Below are 23597 nucleotides of genomic sequence, written 5' to 3'. Positions count from 1 at the left end.
ACTGACTCCAGGTTCTCAAAATTGCTCCGACTCCACAGCCTTATCGTTATTATTATGTATTTACACTGAGTGGCCCAAAAATGAGAGATTCCCTCTAATAACGAGTTGGTCCACCTTTAGCTCTGATCACAGCCGATATTCTTCTTGGCATGGACTCAACAAGATGCTGATACTGTTGCTGAGGAATGTTGGCCCATGATGACATAACGGCAGCTGTAAGTTAGGTCAGATTGGATGGTGGCATTTCCAAGTTTTGAAGTGATCTTTCAACTTCAACCCACACATACTCAATAGGATTGAGATCAGGGGACTGAGCTGGCCATGGAAGCAGGTTAAGCTCTGATGTTCCTCAAACCAATTTGAGACCGATTGAGCATAGTGGCAAGGGCCCACAACAAGGCGTCTTTTCAAACGTTTCTGTGATACCAAAGGCACTCTTGATGGTCTCCTGCTGCTAAATCCCACCCTTTGCAAACGTCCACCTTGATTTCTGTTGGAATATGCTTTGTGATGCACCTGCATTGAATTTAGCTTTAATTTGTTGTGTTGTTGCCCTCTGCTGCTTTGGACTATGCATGCTACTCGCCTTTCACCTCCCTCGTTCACCAGCCTTTTTCGACCAGAGTAGTCCTTGCATCCCCAAGTACTTCCAAAGACAAGTGTGTCTAAAGTTCACGGGGATGTGAGTACTTCCAAAGCCTTCATGAGGAGTCCAGAAGGTGTACTTGACCAGTTGGTCAAATAACTTCAACTAGCCAACCCGTGTCGTAGTATACGCCGCATCTATCTATCTACAGTATCTATCTATCTAATAAAGTACGTGCCTCAACCTTGAAGCAAGAAGAAGAAGTAGGCTTTCCATGAGAAAATGTATGCATGCTCAAACACCAAGTTTAACCCTAGCAAGTCTGGCTTTGCAAATCCGGCCTAATTGGCTATTCATGAGGCAATGCTCATGCAAATATGCATTTGCTTTCGCATGCCAAACTATGCAGGGTCCAAAAACCAATACCGCAAAGCAATCGCCCTGCGGGAATTAGTTCATGCTACATTAGCACTATCCAGGAGCGCCACGAGGAGGATTCCCTATGCCCCCTTTTTATACAACCGGGGGGACCGCGGGGTCCCAGGCTCTCTCACTGCCCGGGAACCACAGCGGCACCCCGGAGGGGGAGGGCGCGCAGCCGACCCCCCCCCCCCCCCTCAAGTGTGGTCAGCGCCGGGGAGAGCCGTCCGCACCCACCTCCCAATATTAGAAACAGGCACTTACCTTAACGTCCATTGCGTTCTGCTACATGCACATTAACTTGGGGGCACCACATTAGAAAGGAGTGAAGCATGGGTCACCCCAAGCTTTAGAGCTCAGGGCTGGCTCACATACATACAACACTCTAGGGGGGGGGAGGACAGGCGCAGACAACTCACTCCAGGGCTCACACCACCAGAGCAAGCCATCCACCACCTGCCTCCAAAGGATACAACTGCAAAAATGCTTTCCATGAGAAAAATTATGCGTGCTCAAACACCAAGTTTAACCCTAGCAAGTCTGGCTTTCCAAATCTGGCCTAATTGGCTATTCATGAGGCAATGCTCATGCAAATATGCATTTACTTTCGCATGTCAAACCATGCAGGGTCAAAAAACCAATACCGCAAAGCGGTCGCCCTGCGGGAATTAGTTCATGCTACATTAGCACTATCCAGGAGCGCCACGGGGAGGATTCCCAATGCCCCCTTTTTATACAACCGGGGGGACCGCGGGGTCCCAGGCTCTCTCGCTGCCTGGGAACCACAGCGGCACCCCAGAGGGGGTGGCTGGGTGGCGCAGCCGACTCCCCCAAGCGTGGCCAGCGCCGGGGAGAGCCGTCCGCACCCACCTCCTAATATTAAAAACAGGCACTTACCGTATCGTCCATTGCGTTCTGCTACATGCGAATTCATTTTCTCATGGAAAGCATTTTGTGCAGTTTGTATACTTTGGAGGCAGGTGGTAGATGGCTTGCTCCGGTGGTGTGAACCCTGGAGTGAGTTGTCTGCGCCTGTCCCCCCCCCCCCCCCCTCTGGAGTGTTGTATGTGAGCCAGCCCTGAGCTCTAAAGCTCGGGGTGACCCATTCTTCTCTCCTTTCCCATGTGGTGCCCCCAAGTTAATGTGCATGTAGCAGAACGCAATGGACGTTAAGGTAAGTGCCTGTTTTTAATATTGGGAGGTGGGTGCGGACGGCTCTCCCCGGCGCTGGCCACACTTGGGGGGGTCGTCTGCGCCACCCAGCCTCCCCCTCCGGGGTGGCGTTGTGGTTCCCAGGCAGTGAGAGAGCCTGGGACCCTGCTGTCCCTCCGGTTGTATAAAAAGGGGGCATTGGGAATCCTGCCTGTGGCGCTCCTAAATAGTGCTAATGTAGCATGTAGCAGGGTGACCGCTTTGCGGTATTGGTTTGTGCATGCATTTGCATGAGCATTGCCTCATGAATAGCCAATTAGGCCAGATTTGCAAAGCCAGACTTGCTAGGGTAAGGCCTCTTTTCCATGGACTGTTGATAGGCAGTGAAATGCCTCTCAAACTCTCACAACTGCTCACTGCTGCCTGGTAACTGCTTGTTGCTGCCTGGTATCTGCTCACTGCTGCCTGGTAACTGCTTGCTGAGCACACAGCTCAACAGTCCGTGGAAAAGAGGCCTTAAACTTGGTGTTTGAGCACGCATACATTTTCTCATGCAAAGTACTTCTTCTTCTGGCTTGAAGGTTGAGGCACGCCCTGGGGGCAGGGCACTACTTCTTCTTCTTGCTTGAAGGTTGAGGCACTTACTCTATAATATATATAGATGATGTAAAACAGGGAAACGAAGATAGAGAGAGGACTGGGAAGGCTCTATGGAATCCAGGTGAGTATCTTACCTTTTTACAGCTCACTTCAGGTTTGCTTTAAGCAGTTGGATCCCTTAACAAACCCTGTTAAACTTGTAAAGCCAAGTCTTCATCTCCTACAAATCTCTGTGTTGTGGAGGAAAAGATATATACACCACAGCTCCACTTACCTGACCACCGCTAATCCATTGCGGATCTCCCCTTTCACAACTTTATCCACTAACTGTAAGACAGACCCGGCAGACAGACAGCAGGTAGCAAAGGAGGCCTACAGGAAATGAGAGAGGATAGGAGTGACAACGCCTGTCAAAATAACACCTGCTTTCAATGGGACATTGAGGTGCACCATTGAATTAAGGTGATAAAAGAAAGGACTCAGAGAAAGAGGGGGCAGGAGAAGGAGAGACTAGAGCGAAAGACAGAGGAATTGGGGAGGGATGGAGAGAGGAGGGTTGGAGAAGGAGAGACTAGAGCGGGAGATAGTGGACTTGGGGAGGGATGGAGAGAGGAGGCCTGGAGAAGGAGACAGGGCTGTGGAGTCGGAGCAATTTTGGGTACCTGGAGTCGGAAGTCGGATGATTTTTGTACAAAATCCACTGCCCTGGTAAGTATTAGACTAAGGAGTTGGGAGTCGAAGAGTCAGAGCCATGGAGTCGGAGTTGGAGTCGGTGGTTTCATAAACTGAGTCGGAGATGGATGAATTTTGTACCGACTCCACAGGCCTGGAAGGAGAGACTAGAGCGAGAGACAGAGGACTTGGGGAGGGTTGGAGAAGGAGAGACTAGAGTGAGAGACAGAGGACTTGGGGAGGGATGGAGAGAGGAGGCCTGGAGAAGGAGAGACTAGAGCGAGAGAGAGAGGACTTGGGGAGGGATGGAGAGAGGAGGGATGGATAGCTAGGGCTGGAGAGAGGCAATGGAGAGAAAAATCTTAAGAGAAAGAGAAGGACCTGAGAAGACTATAAAGAAAGAGAAAGAGTTTTAAAAAGAGAGAGAGCACACTGGAAAAGAAACAGGGACAGTTGGGGAGGCTGTAGACCACAAGATATAACAGGAGATAGGGTGACCGTGGACCAGGTCATTCAGGTGTGGAGTTAAGCAGACTTCTGATAGATGTCTGTTTCAATTATCGATAATGTGGAGATAGGAATTTACGAAGTAATGCAAAGGAAAGCACTCAGTTCATGAAGAGGCTAGATGGACACCCAGATGTCCCATTTAAAATGTTCCCAACCATGTGCAAAGCTCATGTGATAGCAGGTGTTCCTCACAACCGAGTGACGGCCACCACTTCACCCAATAGGTGGAGCACTCACCATTTGATGATAACCCTATGTCAAACTGGGTCTTCACCGCTTGTAGGGATGTTATAAGGCCTCCCCCTGACTACCACGATCCTCTGCAAACCATCTAGTGTCCACAAATCTTCATGACATAAAACCTCAAATCAAAGAGCAAGCCTCCATAGCGTGAAACTGCATAGCCATTTGTTAAAAATTAAAAGTGCACACTCGCATGCTGTAACAGAACATCAAGCCACAGAGTTTTTCCAGGCTCTACCTCGTATGTTGGCTGCCTGGAATGCCATTCTCTGAGACGCCACCATGCCCAACTTGCTTCCTCGCCCGCTGACCTGTTCGACTAGTTTTGTCACTTAGTGAGTCATCAGGGGTATCTCATGAGTCACTGTGATGAAACTAGTTGTTAATACTTAGGAAATAATGGTTGTAGACTAGCAGTTGTTTTGGCTTCAGGTTACAAGGTTTGGTTTAAAGGGAACCTGAACTGAGTAAAATTATTTAAAATAAACACATGAGGTAACTTCAAATGAACATTACATAGTTACCTTGCCATCAGTTCCTCTCAGAGGCTTACCATTGTCTTCTGACAATGATCCCTTCCAGTTCTGACAACATTTTGTCAGAACTGAAATATATCAGTTGCTGTCAGTTATATATCAGTTGCTGTCAGTTACAGTTACAAGTGGACAAACTTTACACAGGAGAGGAGAAAGAGATTGAGGAGTAGACTACACAGGATGTAAGTATGACTTGTGTATGTTTATTTTGACTTTTAATTTTCAGTTCAGGTTTTCTTTAAGCATTTAGAGGTGGGAGTTTGGGTTAAGCATTAGGAGTGGGGTTCGGTTTAGGCAGTTACCGGGGGTGTCAGGGTAAGGCATTTAGTGGGGGTTCGAATTAGGCACTAACAGGAGGGGTTAGGTATTAGGTGGGGGTTCAGTTGCTGGAATACGTACTCGTTCGAGAGGGCTAGAGACATTCAGAGACAGAGAGATAGTAAGGGTTGTAAAGAGAGACAGAGAGGCAGAAAACAAAGAGAGAGAGGATCTGGAAACTACAAGAGCGATAGAGTTGGAAAGAGAAGGAGGGCTGGAGAGAGTGACAGACACCTGTCTGAGATAATATGGGCAAAGCATGCTGGGATAGATGGCACTTACAGGGTGCAGGTAAACAGAGTCGTAGTGATCGGAGAGCTCTTTCAGCTCCTCTTCACTCATCTTCTCTGTTGATCTCATCAGCTGCACAAAGTCAGAGCTGGAGACAGACATGACACAAGTGGGTTACCAGATAAGTCTCACCACACAGTAGAGACATCCATCCATCAATCCCTCTCAGAAGCATCATACCTGTGAACAAGCAGAAGCTCCTCCTCCGACGCTTCTCTGGCCTGCGGTAGAACAGAGTCATGTGATCATGTCTTCACTTAATACAAATCTATCAAAAGCAAAACAAAACAGCAGAGGTGCACAAGAGACAGATAATAGAGACACAGAAGGTGCCCATCAGGATAGACCCCTCTCTGATCGAATCTACCTGGCTACCTGCTACAGACAGATTTCCAGTAGATGTCCTGATTAAGTCTATTGGAAATCGTCCAAGTGGTGCTACTGCCTTTGCAGGCCCCCCAACCCCCCCAAGTGTACATGCCCCCCCCCCCAGTGTACATGTCCCCCCCATGCCCTTCATAAGTGTTGTATGCTTACCTGGCACAATGGCACTCCACACCTTCTCCTGTGTCCGGTGCCCTTTTGCATTGCTACCGGGGCACCTGTACCATGTGACACAGATGCAGGTAGTGATGTCACTACATGCTTTGGTGTCATGTGGTACAAGCGCTCATGGTGAAAATTCAAAAAGACGCAGAACAGGGGAGGGGAGTCGCACCAGTGTGCCAGGTGACCATACAACACTCACCACAGGCCAAGGGGGGGGGACATACTCCGAGGGTTCGACGGTCGTCGGGAAATCGCACGCTGTTATCACGACGCAACCGATCAAGCACTTGTGACTGAGATTTTCCAGCATGCGCAATCAACCCTTTTAACCGATTTCGGCTCAAAACGATCATTTGGGTGATCATATTACAGCATTGATATCTGCCAGATTCAATCATTAGGATCGAATCAGCTGGATATCAATGCTGAAAATTGAGTAAAGAATGGGCACCTAGATTTTGCTTGTTTACATCCAGGCTTCCATCACACAACAAATAAACATGGAATGATTAGACGTGGCCTGGTCTGTGGCTTTGTCACACTTACAGGTATGGACAGGCAGCGTTCCACCAGACCATATTGTGCCAGCTTCTCCTGCACAACCTGTAAACGCGCCGGGCACTCTGGAAATCTGCAGAGAGGAGACCAATAATTGACAACATGCAGAATCTATCATTTTAAAGCTCATAGGCAATTTCTAAGACTATTCACAAATTTAGTGTCGGGGTTGCGTCCAATTAAAACTACCGTATTTGGACAATAAGACGCTCCTGACCATAAGATGCACCTAGGTTTAGAGGACAAAAACCAAAGGAAAAATTATATACTAAACCTGGTGCATCTATGGTGAAGGGGCATCTTGAGGGTTACGCCCCCTTTGTACCTCTGTCCCCTTGTGTCCTCCTCTGTCCTCCTGTGTTCCCCATGTGTCCTTCTGTGTTCAACCATTAGTCCGTCTCTGTCCTCCTCTATGCCCCTTTGTATATCTCTCTTGTGTCCTCCTCTATGCCCCTTTGTGTCATCCATCTGTCCCCCGAGTCCTCCTCTGCATGGGTACATTACAGGGAGTTCCTGACATTGCGATGTGTTGGAGGCTCATATGTCAGGAACTCCCTGCATTTGGACTTTCAAACGCAGTGACTTTTTTCCCCCACTTTTGGGGGAGAAAAAGTGAGTCTTACAGTCCAAAAAATACAGTATTTGGCTGTGTGTAACAACTCTGGTCAAACTGAACTAAAAATCCCTTTATTGTAGTCAGCACAGATCATGATCTACTGGTAGATCGCCATGGACTTCTGGGGAGAACCCACATCACCCACCTGAGTGACGTACGGGTCATACTCTGTCTCTATGACTTGGATGAGCTTAGTGCAATATGCTGTGCTGAAGTTTTGCACAGCAGTGTGGAGGATTAGGATGTTGCAGTGGGGAGCCATCCATCTAGAAGCATTATGTGCTACTGCTGAATGCAGGTTTGCTGAACCATAGCCGGCCTTTGACCTGAGCGACTGGAGCGGTCGCTCAGGGAGCTGGCTTCCAAGGGTGCGCCTATAGCTGGTTACCTATACTGAGTGCACTTACACCTGATTTCCTATACTGGAGGCACCTACACCTGGCTACCTATGGGGGTGGATGGAGACCTTCAACTGACTTCCTTTACTGGGGGCACCTATGCTTGGCAACTTATATATTGAGGGCACCTACACATGAGATCCTATACTGGGGGTACCTATACCTAGCTACCTATCTGTACTGAGTCTGAGGACGTTTTTTTTTGGGGGGGGCGCACTGTGGCTATAATGCGTGGTGCAAATTGTCGGTGCTGTCCTATCATTTTAAATGGGGGGGGGAGGGGGGGGAGGTGGCTAACTGTCCCACTGATTGTTTTTATTAATATTCCTGAAAGGTTCTAGCCTTCATTTTTAAGTATATTCAGGATAATGCACTCTTTCCATCCATTTGTGGTTATGAATTGGTTGGGAACTACTGTCCTAGGAGATATCTCAGGAGAAAAAATGAATTGTATATTGGTCTGTGTGTGTGTGTGTGCATGCGTGCATGTGTGTGTGCGGGAAGAGGATGAAGGGGAGCACAAAAATTAGGTTTTGCTCAGGGCGCTGTGAAACTTAAGGCCGGCCCTGTGCTGAACACTGAGCACGATAAGCATGATATTGTAAAGCACTGTTCTTTTTGACTTACTGAGATAGACTGTGACATATAATTGACTGGCCACTTGTGGGAATCACTGGCAGACTGTAGCTGTGCATGAACTGAAATTGTGGCTTGCATCTATAGGTAGAGTCTACCTGGTAGCTCATTTTCAATTCATAATTTTCAAAGTAGTTACCAAACCTTAGTGCCTGTCTGCAGGGTACAAACCTTAGTGCCTGTCTACAGGGTACCAAACCTTAGTGACTGTCTGTGGGATACCAAACCTTAGTGCCTGTCTGCAGGGTACCAAACCTTAGTGCCTGTCTGCAGGGTACCAAACCTTAGTGCCTGTCTGCAGGGTACCAAACCTTAGTGCCTGTCTGCAGGGTACCAAACCTTAGTGCCTGTTTGCAGGGTACCAAACCTTAGTGAATGTCTGCAGCGTACCAAACCTTAGTACCTGTCTGCAGGGTATCAAACCTTAGTGTCTGTCTACAGGGTACCAAACCTTAGTGCCTGTCTGCAGGGTATCTAACCTTAGTGCCTGTCTACAGGGTATCAAACCTTAGTGCCTGTCTGCAGGGTACCAAACCTTAGTGCCTGTCTGCAGGGTATCTAACCTTAGTGCCTGTCTACAGGGTATCAAACCTTAGTGCCTGTCTGCAGGGTACCAAACCTTAGTGCCTGTCTGCAGGGTACCAAACCTTAGTGAATGTCTGCAGCGTACCAAACCTTAGTACCTGTCTGCAGGATATCAAACCTTAGTGCCTGTCTGCAGGGTACCAAACCTTAGTGCCTGTCTGCAGGGTACCAAACCTTAGTGCTTGTCTGCAGCGTACCAAACCTTAGTGCCTGTCTGCAGGGTACCAAACCTTAGTGCTTGTCTGCAGCGTACCAAACCTTAGTGCCTGTCTGCAGGGTACCAAACCTTAGTGCCTGTCTGCAGGGTATCAAACCTTAGTGCCTGTCTGCAGGGTATAAAACCTTAGTACCTGTCTGCAGGGTATCAAACCTTAGTGCTTGTCTACAGGGTACCAAACCTTAATGCCTGTCTACAGGGTACCAAACCTTAGTGCCTGGCTACAGGGTACCAAACCTTAGTGCCTGTCTGCAGGGTATCAAACCTTAGTGCCTGTCTGCAGGGTATCAAACCTTAGTGCCTGTCTACAGGGTACCAAACCTTAGCGCCTGTCTACAGGGTATCAAACCTTAGTGCCTGTCTGCAGGGTATCAGACCTTAGTGCCTGTCTGCAGGGTACCAAACCTTAGTGCCTGTCTGCAGGGTACCAAACCTTAGTGCCAGTCTGCAGGGTACCAAACCTTAAAGCCTGTCTGCAGGGTCCCGAACCTTAGTGCCTGTCTGCAGGGTACCAAACCTTAGTGCCTGTCTGCAGGGTACCAAACCTTAGTGAATGTCTGCAGGGTACCAAACCTTAGTTAAAGTCTGCAGGGTACCAAACCTTAGTGCCTGTCTGCAGGGTATCAAACCTTAGTGACTGTCTGCAGGGTACCAAACCTTAGTGAAAGTCTGCAGGGTACTAAACCTTAGTGCCTGTCTGCAGGGTATCAAACCTTAGTGACTGTCTGCAGGGTATCAAACCTTAGTGCCTGTCTGCAGGGTATCAAACCTTAGTGCCTGTCTACAGGGTACCAAACCTTAGCGCCTGTCTGCAGGGTACCAAACCTTAGTGCCTGTCTACAGGGTATCAAACCTTAGTGCCTGTCTGCAGGGTATCAGACCTTAGTGCCTGTCTGCAGGGTACCAAACCTTAGTGCCTGTCTGCAGGGTACCAAACCTTAGTGCCAGTCTGCAGGGTACCAAACCTTAAAGCCTGTCTGCAGGGTACCAAACCTTAGTGCCTGTCTGCAGGGTACCAAACCTTAGTGCCTGTCTGCAGGGTACCAAACCTTAGTGAATGTCTGCAGGGTACCAAACCTTAGTTAAAGTCTGCAGGGTACCAAACCTTAGTAAAAGTCTGCAGGGTACTAAACCTTAGTGCCTGTCTGCAGGGTATCAAACCTTAGTGACTGTCTGCAGGGTACCAAACCTTAGTGCCTGTCTGCAGGGTACCAAACCTTAGTGCCTGTCTGCAGGGTACCAAACCTTAGTGCCTGTCTGCAGGGTATCAAACCTTAGTGCCAGTCTGCAGGGTACCAAACCTTAAAGCCTGTCTGCAGGGTACCAAACCTTAGTGCCTGTCTGCAGGGTACCAAACCTTAGTGCCTGTCTGCAGGGTACCAAACCTTAGTGAATGTCTGCAGGGTACCAAACCTTAGTAAAAGTCTGCAGGGTACTAAACCTTAGTGCCTGTCTGCAGGGTACAAACCTTAGTGACTGTCTGCAGGGTACCAAACCTTAGTGCCTGTCTGCAGGGTACCAAACCTTAGTGCCTGTCTGCAGGGTACCAAACCTTAGTGCCTGTCTGCAGGGTATCAAACCTTAGTGACTGTCTGCAGGGTACCAAACCTTAGTGAAAGTCTGCAGGGTACCAAACCTTAGTAAAAGTCTGCAGGGTACTAAACCTTAGTGCCTGTCTGCAGGGTATCAAACCTTAGTGACTGTCTGCAGGGTACCAAACCTTAGTGCCTGTCTGCAGGGTATCAAACCTTAGTGACTGTTTGCAGGGTACCAAACCTTAGTGACTGTCTGCAGGGTACCAAACAGTGTCGGACTGGGAGCTGGGAACGCTGAGGAAATCCACTAGCTGGCTAAGCAGCAATAATCAGGTGTTGCTGCTCACAGTGATTACTTGCTGCAGGTTTCTATTTGGAGTGATAACACAGGGTTACTGCTGCTTGGCCAGCAGGTGGATATCCTCAGTTTTTCCACCTCCCAGTCCAACACTGGTACCAAACCTCAGTGCCTGTCTGCAGGCTACCAAACCACAGTTACTGTCTGCAGGGTACCAAATCTTAGTGACTGTCTGCAGGGTACCAAACCTTAGTGACTGTCTGCAAGGTACCAAACCTTAGTGACTGTCTGCAATGTACCAAACCTTAGTGACTGTCTGCAATGTACCAAACCTTAGTGACTGTCTGCAGGGTACCAAACCTTAGTGACTGTCTGCAGGGTACCAAACCTTAGTGACTGACTGCTAGGTACCAAACCTTAGTGCCTGTCTGCGGGGTACCAAACCTTAGTGCCTGTCTGCAGTGTACCAAACCATTGTGACTGTCTTCAGGGTACCAAACCTTAGTTACTGTCTGCAGGGTACCAAACCTTAGTGACTGTCTGTAGAGTACCAAACCTTAGTGACTGTCTGCAGGCTACCAAACCTTAGTGACTGTCTGTAGAGTACCAAACCTCAGTGACTGTCTGAAGGGTGCCAAACCTCAGTGACTGTCTGCAGGGTGCCAAACCTCAGTGACTGTCTGCAGGGTGCCAAACCTCAGTGACTGTCTGCAGGGTACCAAACCTCAGTGACTGTCTGCAGGGTACCAAACCTCAGTGACTGTCTGCAGGGTACCAAACCTCAGTGACTGTCTGCAGGGTACCAAACCTCAGTGACTGTCTGCAGGGTAGCAAACCTCAGGGACTGTCTGCAGTGTACCAAAACTTAGTGACTGTCTGCAGTGTACCAAACCTTAGCGACTGTCTGCAGGGGTACATAACCTTGGTAACTGCCTGTGTAACAAAATTTAGTGACTGTCTGCAGATGTATTTGTGAGATGCTCATACTCAGAACTTCATTATAAAGCTTTTCATTGTGCAACAATCCGTGATTTCTGTTGTGTACAATTGCACAATTTTTGTTGTCAGCCAGGATCGCACTCGATCCTGTGGGTGACATTATAGGGTTCCATAGCTGTACAGTCGTGTCGCTAGGCAACAGCTGAGTGGTGTGTTCTGTCTCTATGGAGAGGAGAGACAGCAGCAGCAGCGACCGTGATGGAGCGGCTTGAACAGGCGGGGTAAACAGAGGAACAATGTACTCAGTCACCAAATCTCAGTCAAAGATCCAGCATGCCAGATCATTTTTGCCCATAATGAAAATCTATGGGTTGCATAAAAAATACATATATATTTGCGTTTTATAATTTACATTTTTCAAAATGCACAACTTATTTCAATGGCGACGCAGAGGACTGCGTTTTTACATGTGTTTTTGATGCTTTTTTTTATTAAATAAATATGATACTGTATTTTTCTCAATTGAAAAAAGGGAACTATTGAAAAAGCACAAAACGCAAATGCACCAAAAATGCATGAGCTGCATGCTTGTTTCAGGCAGGGCCGTGGAGTCGGATGATTTTTGTCCCGACTCCACAGCCCTGGTGTCAGGTGTGTGATTCAGACACTTCTGAATCCAGTAAGATCGGGAGAACATTGTTTATAAGGAAACAAATAGGTGGAAACAAATAGGTCAGCCTTCATACCCCTTTCATTTCAAATGTGTTTTAATGCTAGGCGAAGTATAGATCTGCCAGGCTATTTCCACACAAAAGTTAAAAGCAGTAAATCATGGTAGTTATACATGTCGGCATAATAGAGTTTAAAGGGAAGGTCCAAGCAAAAAAAAAAAATGAGTTTCACTTACCTGGAGCTTCTACCAGTCCCATGCAGCCATCCTGTGCCCTCGTAGTCACTCACTGCTGCTCCAGTCCCCCGCTGGGAGCTTTCTGACCTCGGAGGTCAGGGCCGAATTGCGTACATTTTTACACATTCCCGCTCGTGCAGGAACATTAACGCATACATTTTTACGCGTTACTGGTGCAACGCGTAAATTTTTGTTCCTGCACTAGCTGGAATGCGTAAAAATGTATGCAATGTGGCCCTGACCTCCGAGGTCAGAAAGCTGCCAGCGGGGGACTGGAGCAGCAGTGAGTGGCTACAAGGGCACAGGATGGCTACATGGGGCTGGTAGAAGCCCCAGGTAAGTAAAACTCATTTTTTTTTTTTGCTTGAACCTTCCCTTTAAAGAGACAGTGAAGCGGAAAAAAAATTATGATATTATGATTTGTATGTGGAGTACAGCTAAGAAATAAAACATTAAGATCAGATACATCAGTCTAATATTGTTTCCAGTACAGGAAGAGTTAAGAAACTCCAGTTGTTATCTCTATGCAAAAAAGCCATTGAGCTCTACGACTTTCAAAGTCGTGGAGAGGGCTGTCTTCTGACTTTTATTATCTCAACTGTAAGTAAACAAATGTCTTTTTCTCTGCCAGAGGAGAGGTCATTAGTTCACAGACTGCTCTGAAAGAATCATTTTGAATGCTGAGTGTTGTGTAATCTGCACATATTATAGAATGATGCAATGTTAGAAAAACACTATATACCTGAAAATAAAAATATGAGGATATTTTCTTTGCTGCTAATCTTCTAGTAATTATTCATGGTACACAACTAATTCATTATATCATATATTTTTTCCGCTTCAGTGTCTCTTTAACCACTTTACCCCCGCCCGTACGGATTTCTCCGTCCCTTTTTCCATCCTTTAACCCCCAGGGACTGAGAAATCCGTACTTTGCGCACCCCCGCTGCTGCCCGCGCTCCCGCTCGTAAACACGCCGCCGGCCGCTCGTAAACACGCCGCCGGCCGCTCGTAAACACGCCGCCCGCCGCTCGCCCGGAGATCAATGAACGGGAAAATCCATTCCCGTTCATTGATCTAAGCCCCGCAATGATCCGCTGCTCTCCGATGAGCAGCGCGATCATTGTGAAAAAAAAACACACTTACCCAGCCTCCTAGTACTTCCTCCAAGAGTCCGGAAGGACGCTTGGAGGTCACATTAAAACAAAAAGTTACTGTGGCCATCTTGTGGCCAAATAGTAAAACTACACCCTAAACATTTTTCACATACAAATAAATTACTTTTACACAAAAAATTAACTCATTACCTCCCACACTCCCAATTTTTTTTTTTTTTTTTGTAATTAAAAAAAAATTAAAAAATGTACAATAAAAAAAATACATAAATAGTTACCTTAGGGAATGAACTTTTTAAATATTTATGTCAGGAGGGTACAACACTGTTACTTTATAAACTATGGGCTTGTAATTAGGGATGGACGCAAAACTGAAAAAAAAATGCACCTTTATTTCCAAATAAAATATTGGTGCCAAACATTGTGATAGGGACATAATTTGAACGGTTTTATAACCGGGACAAAAGGGCAAATACATTTCATGGGTTTTAATTACAGTAGCATGCATTATTTAAAAACTATAATGGCTGAAAACTGAAAAATAATAATTTTTTCTCACATTTTTTCCTATTTTCCCATTAAAACATATTTAGAATAAAATAATTCTTGGCATAATGTCCCACCTAAAGAAAGCCTAATTGGTGGTGGAAAAAACAAGATATAGTTCATGTCATTGCGATAAGTAATGATAAAGTTATAGACAAATGAATGGAAAGAGCGCTGAAAGGTGAAAATTGCTCTGGTGGTCAGGGGGTAAAACCCCTCAGTGGTGAAGTGGTTAAGGCACAGCAGAGGAACCATCTCCTAAACAACAAACAAAATTACTCCAGTTAAATAGAAAAACTATAAAATCTATGCAGTGCATTACTCAGCATCCCAGAGGCAGTACGGGAGCGTCATTCGGTCATCGCAAACCAGGCCGGTCCCCACCACTAGCGTGTCTCTGTTCAGGCTCTATGGCAAGAAGGAAAAACAGTGTCAGTGAATGCATTACAAGAGAACGCCAAGCAAACATTCTGTTTTTTTATGCTGGTATCAATGCGGCGGCTGGGGGTCTGTTGGTGGTCAGGAAACTGAACGCCGCAACTGCTGTGCACACCACTGAGCTCATGTGAGCGAGATCTTTCCAACATGCTGGATCTATCGTTCCAAATTATTTTGGTCAGAAATTGATTGAAATTTAGGCCCGGTTCACATTAGCGGTCGCCGTCCGGAATCGCCGTGCCGGAGCCGGACCGCATGCGGAACGGACGGAACGGCATAGCAATGAAAGTCTATGCGTCCGTTCACATGCGTCCGTTTCGTCCGGACCGGCTCCTCCGGCAGACGTATCCGGAGCGGAGCCGGACTGTTGCATCCGGCCAATACAAACCAATGAGAACCGGAGAGCGTACAACACACTGGCTATAAAAACCGGACGTTCTACCCCACTTCCTATGCTTTTTCTAGTGGCCATTTTGGATGGGGACCACATGGGCCCAGCGTTCACAGAGTGGAGCAGCAGGGATTTCATGCTGGAGCTCTTTGGCAGCAACATGTCTGATGATATGTCTGATAAGGAGGAGGTGAGGCCTTCTCCCCACATAGTAGTAGGTGAACAACAGGAAGGAGAGAATTCCCAGGTACGAGTAAAAAATGACTGGATCCATGGTCCCAACTGCAGTCTCTGTATCCACGGATGGTCTCCACACGTCCACCTGTCTCCAACAATGACCCCAGAGCTTCTGCTGACCTCCCAGACCCCAGGTATTTACAGGTTGTTATCTCTTTAAGAAACCGGATCCGGACCGCAACCGTGTTCATACCGCACGGAAAACGGATGCAAACGGACCGGATCCGGACCTGATCCGGATAGGAACCGTACGGATTAGGTCCGGTCCGGATCCGGTGCGGTCCGGACATCTGTTCCGGTTTTTACAAAACCGCAAGTGTGAACGGGGCCTAAGATAGTGCGGCCACGTTGTGGCATTGGTCTCTGGCAGAGTTGAGTATTATAATAGAATCTGCTGGGGATCAGTATTGCAAATTGATGAATGTATGGGCACCTTATCAGGAGCCTGTATTTGCTGCTAAAGTACACCTGTAACAAAAAAAAATCAGCTACTATGGGGTACTTAGGAGCCTAATGAGGATTTCCCCGTCCTCTGTAGCCTCAGGGATCCAGTGCTGGCTCCCCCTGAAAATTCCCCAATTTTCAAGCACTGCGCAGGCAGCAATACTTATCTTCAGGGCTGCAGTGAAGGAGCGGCTTTCCGATGGGCTCTGACTGAAATAGCCGAGCCCAAACAGGTCCGCAATACTAAGCAGGCTTGAGTCGCCTGCACAGTAGAGCATATACGATCGGGCTCAGGTATTTCCGCTGGAGCCTGAGCGGAGAGACGCCTGCTAGATCACGGTAGGTAAATACTTACCTCGCTGGCATTCAGGGGCTGCCAGCGCTGCATGACGAGGAAAGCCTCATTAGGATCTGGATCTCTGGATCCTAAGGAGCCTTCCCGTCCCTCCCTCTGTGTCCTTCTTCCAGCATCCAGTCATCCCTGTTTGAATTTGCCACCTCTGTGCAGACAGAGACGGTGCTCCCAAAGCTTTCCATGGGCACACGGAGGTGTATTCGACAAGTTGGTGGAATAGCTCTAATAGGGATGACAGCACTGGAATGAGTAGAAGGAGAGGTTAAGGAAGGCTCAATAGGATCTAGAACCTTCCCTCTTAGGTCCCTCAATCCATCATAGGTATCTGACCTTTTTTCCACAATGTAAAATACTGTATATACTCAAATATAAGTCTAGAAATTTAGGTCTGATTCACTTCATAAAAGTATAAGGGTCGACTTACTTATACACTGAGCACACTGAGTAATGTGTGTTCTTCCCATTTGCAGCAATTTACCCAGTGGTAAGTGATACTCTGAGGAAAGGAAACACCAAGAAAGCACAGGTCTGAAAGTCCAGGCCACAACAATTAACAAGGAAAGGGATGGAAGGGAAATACTGGGCTGCAATAAGGGGAGTGAATAATTGCTGCACCAGGGGGCTGGCAGAGTTATTGGCTGCACTTAAGTGTCCGGAGCGGTTAATGGCTGAAATACTGTATGCAGTGCAGTCATTAACCCCTCCTGGTCCCCAAGTGCAGCCAATAACTTTGCTGGGTAGACTTATACTTGAATCAGTAAAAAATTGCAGTTTAAGAGGCTCAAATATTGGAGTTGACTTATACACAAGGTTGACTTTTATTCAAGGATATACGGTAATTCATTGATTTCTAGCTTACATGACCCCGTGTCAGGTAATAGGCAATATATTTTTGTGTTGCTTAGGCTCAGCCCTATTAATAGATTAAGACAACCAGTTCAAACTGATCCTTCTCCTTACCAGGTCCTCGAGTTGATCACAGATGTCTCTCTCTGGCGTCTTCCGTGCACGATGACCCCTTCTCTTTACTTCCTGCAGGGTAGGAGGGCCCTGGGGGGAGGTCCCCTTCTTCCCAGATTTCTTCTGAAACAAGACAGTCAACAGGTTGGTTGTTTTTTTTTACCTATTACTTGAGACAAAGCGATAGATTTCGGTCTGCATGAAACATTGAGGACAATAATGAAAGGGTGGGTAAGGATGACTTAACCCTTTCCAATTCAATTTTTTTAAAGTCGCAGCACTTACGTGTGTGTGTGTATGTGTGTCTGTGTGTGTGTGTGTGTGGGGGGTGTGTGTGGGGTGTGTGTGGGGGGTGTGTGTGGGGTGTGTGTGTGTGTGGGGGGGGGGGGTGTATAGTGTGTGTGTGGGGGGGTGTGTGTGTGGGGTGTGTGTGTGTGTGTGTGTGTGTGTGTAGTGTGTGTGTGGTGTGTGGTGTGTGGTGTGTGGTGAGTGTGTGTGTGTGTGTGTGTGTGTGTGTGTGTGTGTGTGTGTGTGTGTGTGTGTGTGTGTGTGTGTGTGTGTGTGTGTCTGACGCCAAGCAATGGTACCAATAGCGGAAGCCATGTTTTTCTATACAATGGCGCTGAGCTGGAAAATGCCAATATCGGGCATAGTGTGACACAGCATTGGAAAGGGTTAATACACTGACAATGTTGTTAGGTATAAAAACTCACCAAAATGCTGCAAACAAGGCCTCCAAACGCAGCCACCAGCTATGTCCTCCCTCAGCTGGGGTCGCGTTGCTCTGACATCATCAAAGCCTTCAGTGAAAGGAACAGTGGGCATCGGTGATATCAGTACAAGTTTGTCAGCTAGATCAGTGCTGTCCAACTTCGCGGGCACAGAGGGCCGTTTTTTTCCAGACCACATGGTGGAGGGCCGGCAGAAGATTTCTCCACAAAATGCAATTAGAGTGATATCAGATTCCCCACAAAGTACAACCAGATTGGCCGCAGATTGTCCACAAAATGCAGTCAGATTGGCCGCAGATTTATACATAAAATGCAAGATTGGCCACAGATTTTCCCACAATATGAGGTCAGATTTGCCGCAGATTCGCCCACAAAATGCAGTCAGATTGGCTGCAGATTCGCCCACAAAATGCAGTCAGATTGGCCTCAGATTCGCCCACAAAATGCAGTCAGGTTGGCCGCAGATTCGCCCACAAAATGCAGTCAGATTGGCTGCAGATTCGCCCACAAAATGCAGTCAGATTGGCTGCAGATTCGCCCACAAAATGCAGTCAGATCGGCTGCAGATTCGCCCACAAAATGCAGTCAGATTGGCCACAGATTCGCCCACAAAATGCAGTCAGATTGGCTGCAGATTCGCCTACAAAATGCAGTCAGATCGGCTGCACATTCACCCACAAAATGCAGTCAGATTGGCTGCAGATTCGCCCACAAAATGCAGTCAGATTGGCTGCAGATTCGCCCACAAAATGCAGTCAGATCGGCTGCTACAATGTAATATTTACAGCACCTCTCTGCTCCTCTCCCCTCGTTCCCCGTTTCCCCCGTGCTGCCGCCGCCTCACCTTTCAGATCAGACCAGGCAGGAGATAGCAACCAGCCAGACCAGCGCAGTGAATTTAAATGCAGGAAGTGAAATCATCGGTCACGTCCAACATTTAAAGTCCCCCGTGCGGCTGCCATGCGCCGGTGTGGCTGGTTCCTATCTCCTGCCCGCTGCCGATCTGAGGTGAGGCGGCGGCAGCAGCTTCGGGGGAACAAGGGGAGCGGAGCAGAAGGGCGCTGTAAGCTTATATTATAGCAGCCAAGGCATGGGGGAAAAGATTTAGAAAAAAACAATAAAAAAAGTCCCCTCAGCTCTGGCTAACACTGCCACAGCAGGGTGGCCGCAGCAGAAGGCCTGGCAGGCCGGATGCGGCCTGCGGGCCGCCAGTTGGACAGCACTGAGCTAGATAATAATAATAGGTATTAAGGCTCCTTCTTAAATTGTGCCCACCAGTTTTCCGGCTTTCTCCTGTCCAGAATCAAGGACACACTAGGAGATTTTCTGGCAGATTTACTGTCCGATCGATTATTTCCAATATGTTCAATCTGGTTTCCAATTGATCTCCAATCATTTTCTGATCGATTTCCGATAGAAGTAAATGGAAAATAGATCGAAAAATGATCGGAAAGCAGATCGGACATGTTGGAAATAATCGATCTGACAGTAAATCTGTCAGAAAATCTGATAGTGTGTACATAGCATCAGTGGCTCAGTCTATTCAATAAAGATTTAGTGAAAAAATGAAGCAGTATAGTGCAGAGGTATAGAGAAGCAGGGATTTGGTAGGGATGCCTGTTGTCAATGCTGATATAAATCCCCCAGCATGCATCTCTTTAGGCAAAATCTAGTTGGAGTCAAGGAGGAGAATATGAGCAACGTTCTCCATCAAAAATGACAGAATAAAAATCAACGTAAAAAAAGGCCAACAGAAAAAAAATGGAGCTTTTCGGGTAAAGTGTACAAGCAGGAGCGTGAATTGACCTAGGAGAGCCCCCTGCAGGTCAATGTGCCTCGCAGCCTGTGAAGGGGACCCGGTGTTGTGTCTGATTACGCTGCCTGTGGATTTGCGCTGCTCTGCATGCGCAGTAGGAGACTGTGCGGCCACATTTCCTATAGAATGATGCTGCTGGAGGTAAAATACTAAATATCTCCGCTCCCACACCTCTTACACTCCCCAAATTTTCAGGGTAGAGAGGGGACCCTCCGAACTACCTCTATACCAAATTGCAGCCCCCGAGACCCGCTGGTTCCCGAGATAGATTTCTCTAATCTATCTCCTGAACCAGCGGGTCTCGGGGGCTGCAATTTGGCATAAAGGTCATTCGGGGGGGTCCCCTCCCTACCCTGAAAATTTGGGGAGTGTAAGAGGTGTGGGAGCTAAGATATTTCGTATTTTATCTCCAGCAGCATCATTAACTTCACACTGAGCATGCGTGCTACTCAGTGTGGAAGGGAGCTTCCGGGCAGCGCAATCAGACATTACACCGGTCTTGTCTGTGGCAAGTGCAGAGTGTAACGCCACACATTACCTTCATCTATCGGCTCAAAATGTCCTCACTGCTCTCTTATTCACTGTAACGGCTGTACAGTATCTCCCTATTACCGATTAAACTGCCCTTTACCCTCTGTCAGCTGACCTAGACTACAGGCCAAAACACTGCATGACTTTTCCCGATAATTCTTTAACTCCAGCGACTCAAACAAACCAAGCCAAAAGATCAGTATGACAGACAGGCAACTGGTGTTTCCTTATATAGAATAAAAGGGGCAATAAAGCGAATTATGCATTTTATTTTTATTGATAGAAATAAGCAAACAAGCATGAGGTGGAAGTATTGGGAAGAACAGAAATGATTAGAAAAAAACAAGTACAGCCTTCACATTGATCACCTAATCAATAGTAATGAATAATAGGAAAACTCACTGGGAAGCATGTGAACAGTTTGATCAGCTGATAGATTTGTGCAGCTCTTATTTGCTGTGATCACGGTGGGATAGTGGTTGGGTCCCCGGCTTGAATCCCAGCCAGGGCATTATCTGCACGGAGTCTGTATGCTCTCCCCATGTCTGTGTGGGTTTCCTCCTGGTGCTCCGGTTTCCTCCCACATCCCAAAAATATACAGATGTTATTTGGCTTCCCCCTAAATTGGCCCTAGACTACGATACATACACTACACAATACATACATAGACACATGACTAGGGTAGGGATTACATTGTGAGCCCCTTTGAGGGACAGTTAGTGACAAGACTATAAACACTCTGTACAGCACTGTGGATGTTGGCGCTATATACAGTAAATACTAAATAATAATAATCATTACATTCTGCTTTAGCATATGATAACTAGCAAATCAGACTTACACATCTATCACCGGACCAAACTGCTCACATGCTTCTCCATGACTTCTACTAGACATGACTATCACTACTTATGAGTGGGTATCCTGATGGTTGTCTAGTCTGTGACAGAGATGCAAACAGCTCATTTCATTGTTGGGGAACATCGAAAGTACCGTATTTTTTCGGACTATAAGACGCTCCTGACCATAAGGGCTGTGGAGTCGGTATCAAAATCATCCAACTCCCACTCCGACTCCTTCGTTTATGAAACCACCGACTCTGACTCCAGGTACCCAAAATTACCCCGACTCCGACTCCTTAGTATAATACTTACCAGGGCTGTGGATTTTGTACAAAAATCACTGACTCCAACTCCTCATTTTATGAAATCTCTGACTCCAGGTACCCAAAATTGCTCCGACTAAGACTCCTCGACTCTACAGCCCTAAGACGCACCTAGGTTTAGAGGACAAAAACCAGGGGATATACTAAACCTGGTGCATCCATGGCAAAGGGTCATCTTGTGGATTATGCCCTTTTGTACCTCATGCCCTCTTGTGTCTGCCTCTGTCCTCCTTGTGTCCTCCTGTGTCCCCCATGTGTCTGCCTCTGTCCTCCTTGTGTCCCCCATGTGTCTGCCTCTAGACTCCTTGTGTCCCCCATGTGTCTGCCTCTGTCCTCCTGTGTCCCCCATGTGTCTGCCTCTGTCCTCCTTGTGTCCTCCTGTGTCCCCCATGTGTCTGCCTCTGTTCTCCTTGTGTCCTCCTGTGTCCCCCATGTGTCTGCCTCTGGACTCCTTGTGTCCTCCTGTGTCCCCCATGTGTCTGCCTCTGGACTCCTTGTGTCCTCCTGTGTCCCCCATGTGTCTGCCTCTGGACTCCTTGTGTCCTCCTGTGTCCCCCATGTGTCTGCCTCTGTCCTCCTTGTGTCCTCCTGTGTCCCCCATGTGTCTGCCTCTGTCCTCCTTGTGTCCTCCTGTGTCCCCCATGTGTCTGCCTCTGGACTCCTTGTGTCCTCCTGTGTCCCCCATGTGTCTGCCTCTGTCCTCCTTGTGTCCTCCTGTGTCCCCCATGTGTCTGCCTCTGTCCTCCTTGTGTCCTCCTGTGTCCCCCATGTGTCTGCCTCTGGACTCCTTGTGTCCTCCTGTGTCCCCCATGTGTCTGCCTCTGTCCTCCTTGTGTCCTCCTGTGTCCCCCATGTGCCTGCCTCTGGACTCCTTGGGCTTGATTCACAAAGCGGTGCTAACCTACTTAGCACGTCTAAAGTCTTTAGACGCGCTAACCAGGGTGCTAAGTAGGTTAGCACTGGATTTCTCAATCAGATCGCGCGCTAACTTTGCGCACGCAAAGTTTTACGCGCGCTAAGTCCCATAGGCTTTAATGGGCACTTCGCGCGGAGCGCTCTGTGCAGTATGCGCGTAAAGTCTTACGCGCATAAAGTTTTGCGCGCGTAAACTTTTATGCGCGAAAAGCTTGTTTAGACGTGCTAAGGGGGTTTTCACAGGCGTGCTAACAGTTAGCACCGCTTTGTGAATCAAGCCCCTTGTGTCCTCCTGTGTCCCCCATGTGTCTGCCTCTGGACTCCTTGTGTCCTCCTGTGTCCCCCATGTGTCTGCCTCTGGACTCCTTGTGTCCTCCTGTGTCCCCTATGTGTCTGCCTCTGTCCTCCTTGTGTCCTCCTGTGTCCCCCATGTGTCTGCCTCTGTCCTCTTTGTGTCCTCCTGTGTCCCCCATGTGTTTGCCTCTGGACTCCTTGTGTCCTCCTGTGTCCCCCATGTGTCTGCCTCTGGGCTCCTTGCATCCTCCTCTATGCCTCTTTGTGTCCTCCTTATGTTCTCATTTTGTCCCCATGTCCTCCTCTGCATGGACAAAGTACAGGGAGTCCCCGACGTTGCGGTGGGTTGGAGGTCTGTATTGGCAGGCGTTCACAAGTCAGGAACTCCCTGCATTTGGACCATAAGACGCAGTGACTTTTTCCCCCAGTTTTGGGGGAGAAACGTGAGTCTCATAGTCCAAAAGAATAGCGAAACTACATATTTCTCTAAAAAAATTCCCTCCCTACAAGGATGAGGTAGGAACGGTAGTACGTTCTTACCTTCCTCATCTCCTTCGCAATGCTGCACATGAAAAAAATTGACGGACATGTGCAGTACACACAGTCGCACATAGGTGTCAACAGAAGTGCCTGTTAAAATGCCGGGGGCCTCGGAGATCATGGGTCAGTTTACATCTATGCATTGTAACTAATAGCTTTTTCACAACACACTGCTGCATGCATTGTTTGTCCACTGTGGACCTAATACACACAACCAGCAATATGTAGGTATCCAAGCATCTGCTCTTAAGCGGTATGTGAAGACAGAAAAACATTATTATTAGTATTGTGTATTTTTATAGCATAGTCATGTCACTGACTGTCCTCACAGGAGCTCTATCATAGTCATAGTCTAATTTTCCTCCATATTATTGTTATGTATTTATATAGCACTCACATCTTCTGCAGCACTTTATAGAGTACAGAGTCATGTCACTGACTGTCTTCAGAGGAGCTCACAATCTACAACAGTTATAGTCTTAAATACCTTTCTTAGACTAATCTCTGTGTAGGGAGAACCAATTGTATTTTTCTAATTTGGGAGAAACAAGAA

General features: G+C 47.5%; 1 protein-coding gene across 6 annotated transcripts in view; it reads right to left on the bottom strand.

Annotated features, from left to right (window-relative positions):
* Positions 1-23597, bottom strand: part of HDAC6 (histone deacetylase 6) — a 90565-nt gene that overhangs the window by 54950 nt on the left and 12018 nt on the right. For 5 of the 6 annotated variants that reach the window (XM_068248633.1, XM_068248631.1, XM_068248635.1 and 2 more), the window contains exons 3-8: positions 17053-17175; positions 14550-14635; positions 6424-6508; positions 5509-5549; positions 5320-5416; positions 3033-3130 (exon numbers count right to left, since the gene is read on the bottom strand). In XM_068248633.1, the coding sequence (XP_068104734.1) occupies positions 3033-3130; positions 5320-5416; positions 5509-5549; positions 6424-6508; positions 14550-14635; positions 17053-17175 (530 nt within the window). The remainder of the gene's footprint in view (positions 1-3032; positions 3131-5319; positions 5417-5508; positions 5550-6423; positions 6509-14549; positions 14636-17052; positions 17176-23597) is intronic. The other variant, XM_068248636.1, reaches the window with a different exon arrangement.

The sequence above is a fragment of the Hyperolius riggenbachi genome, chromosome 8 (assembly GCF_040937935.1).
Source record: "Hyperolius riggenbachi isolate aHypRig1 chromosome 8, aHypRig1.pri, whole genome shotgun sequence".
Classification (NCBI taxonomy): domain Eukaryota; kingdom Metazoa; phylum Chordata; class Amphibia; order Anura; family Hyperoliidae; genus Hyperolius; species Hyperolius riggenbachi.
Note: the sequence above shows the minus strand (reverse complement) of the source record. Positions and strands in the feature narration are given on the sequence as shown.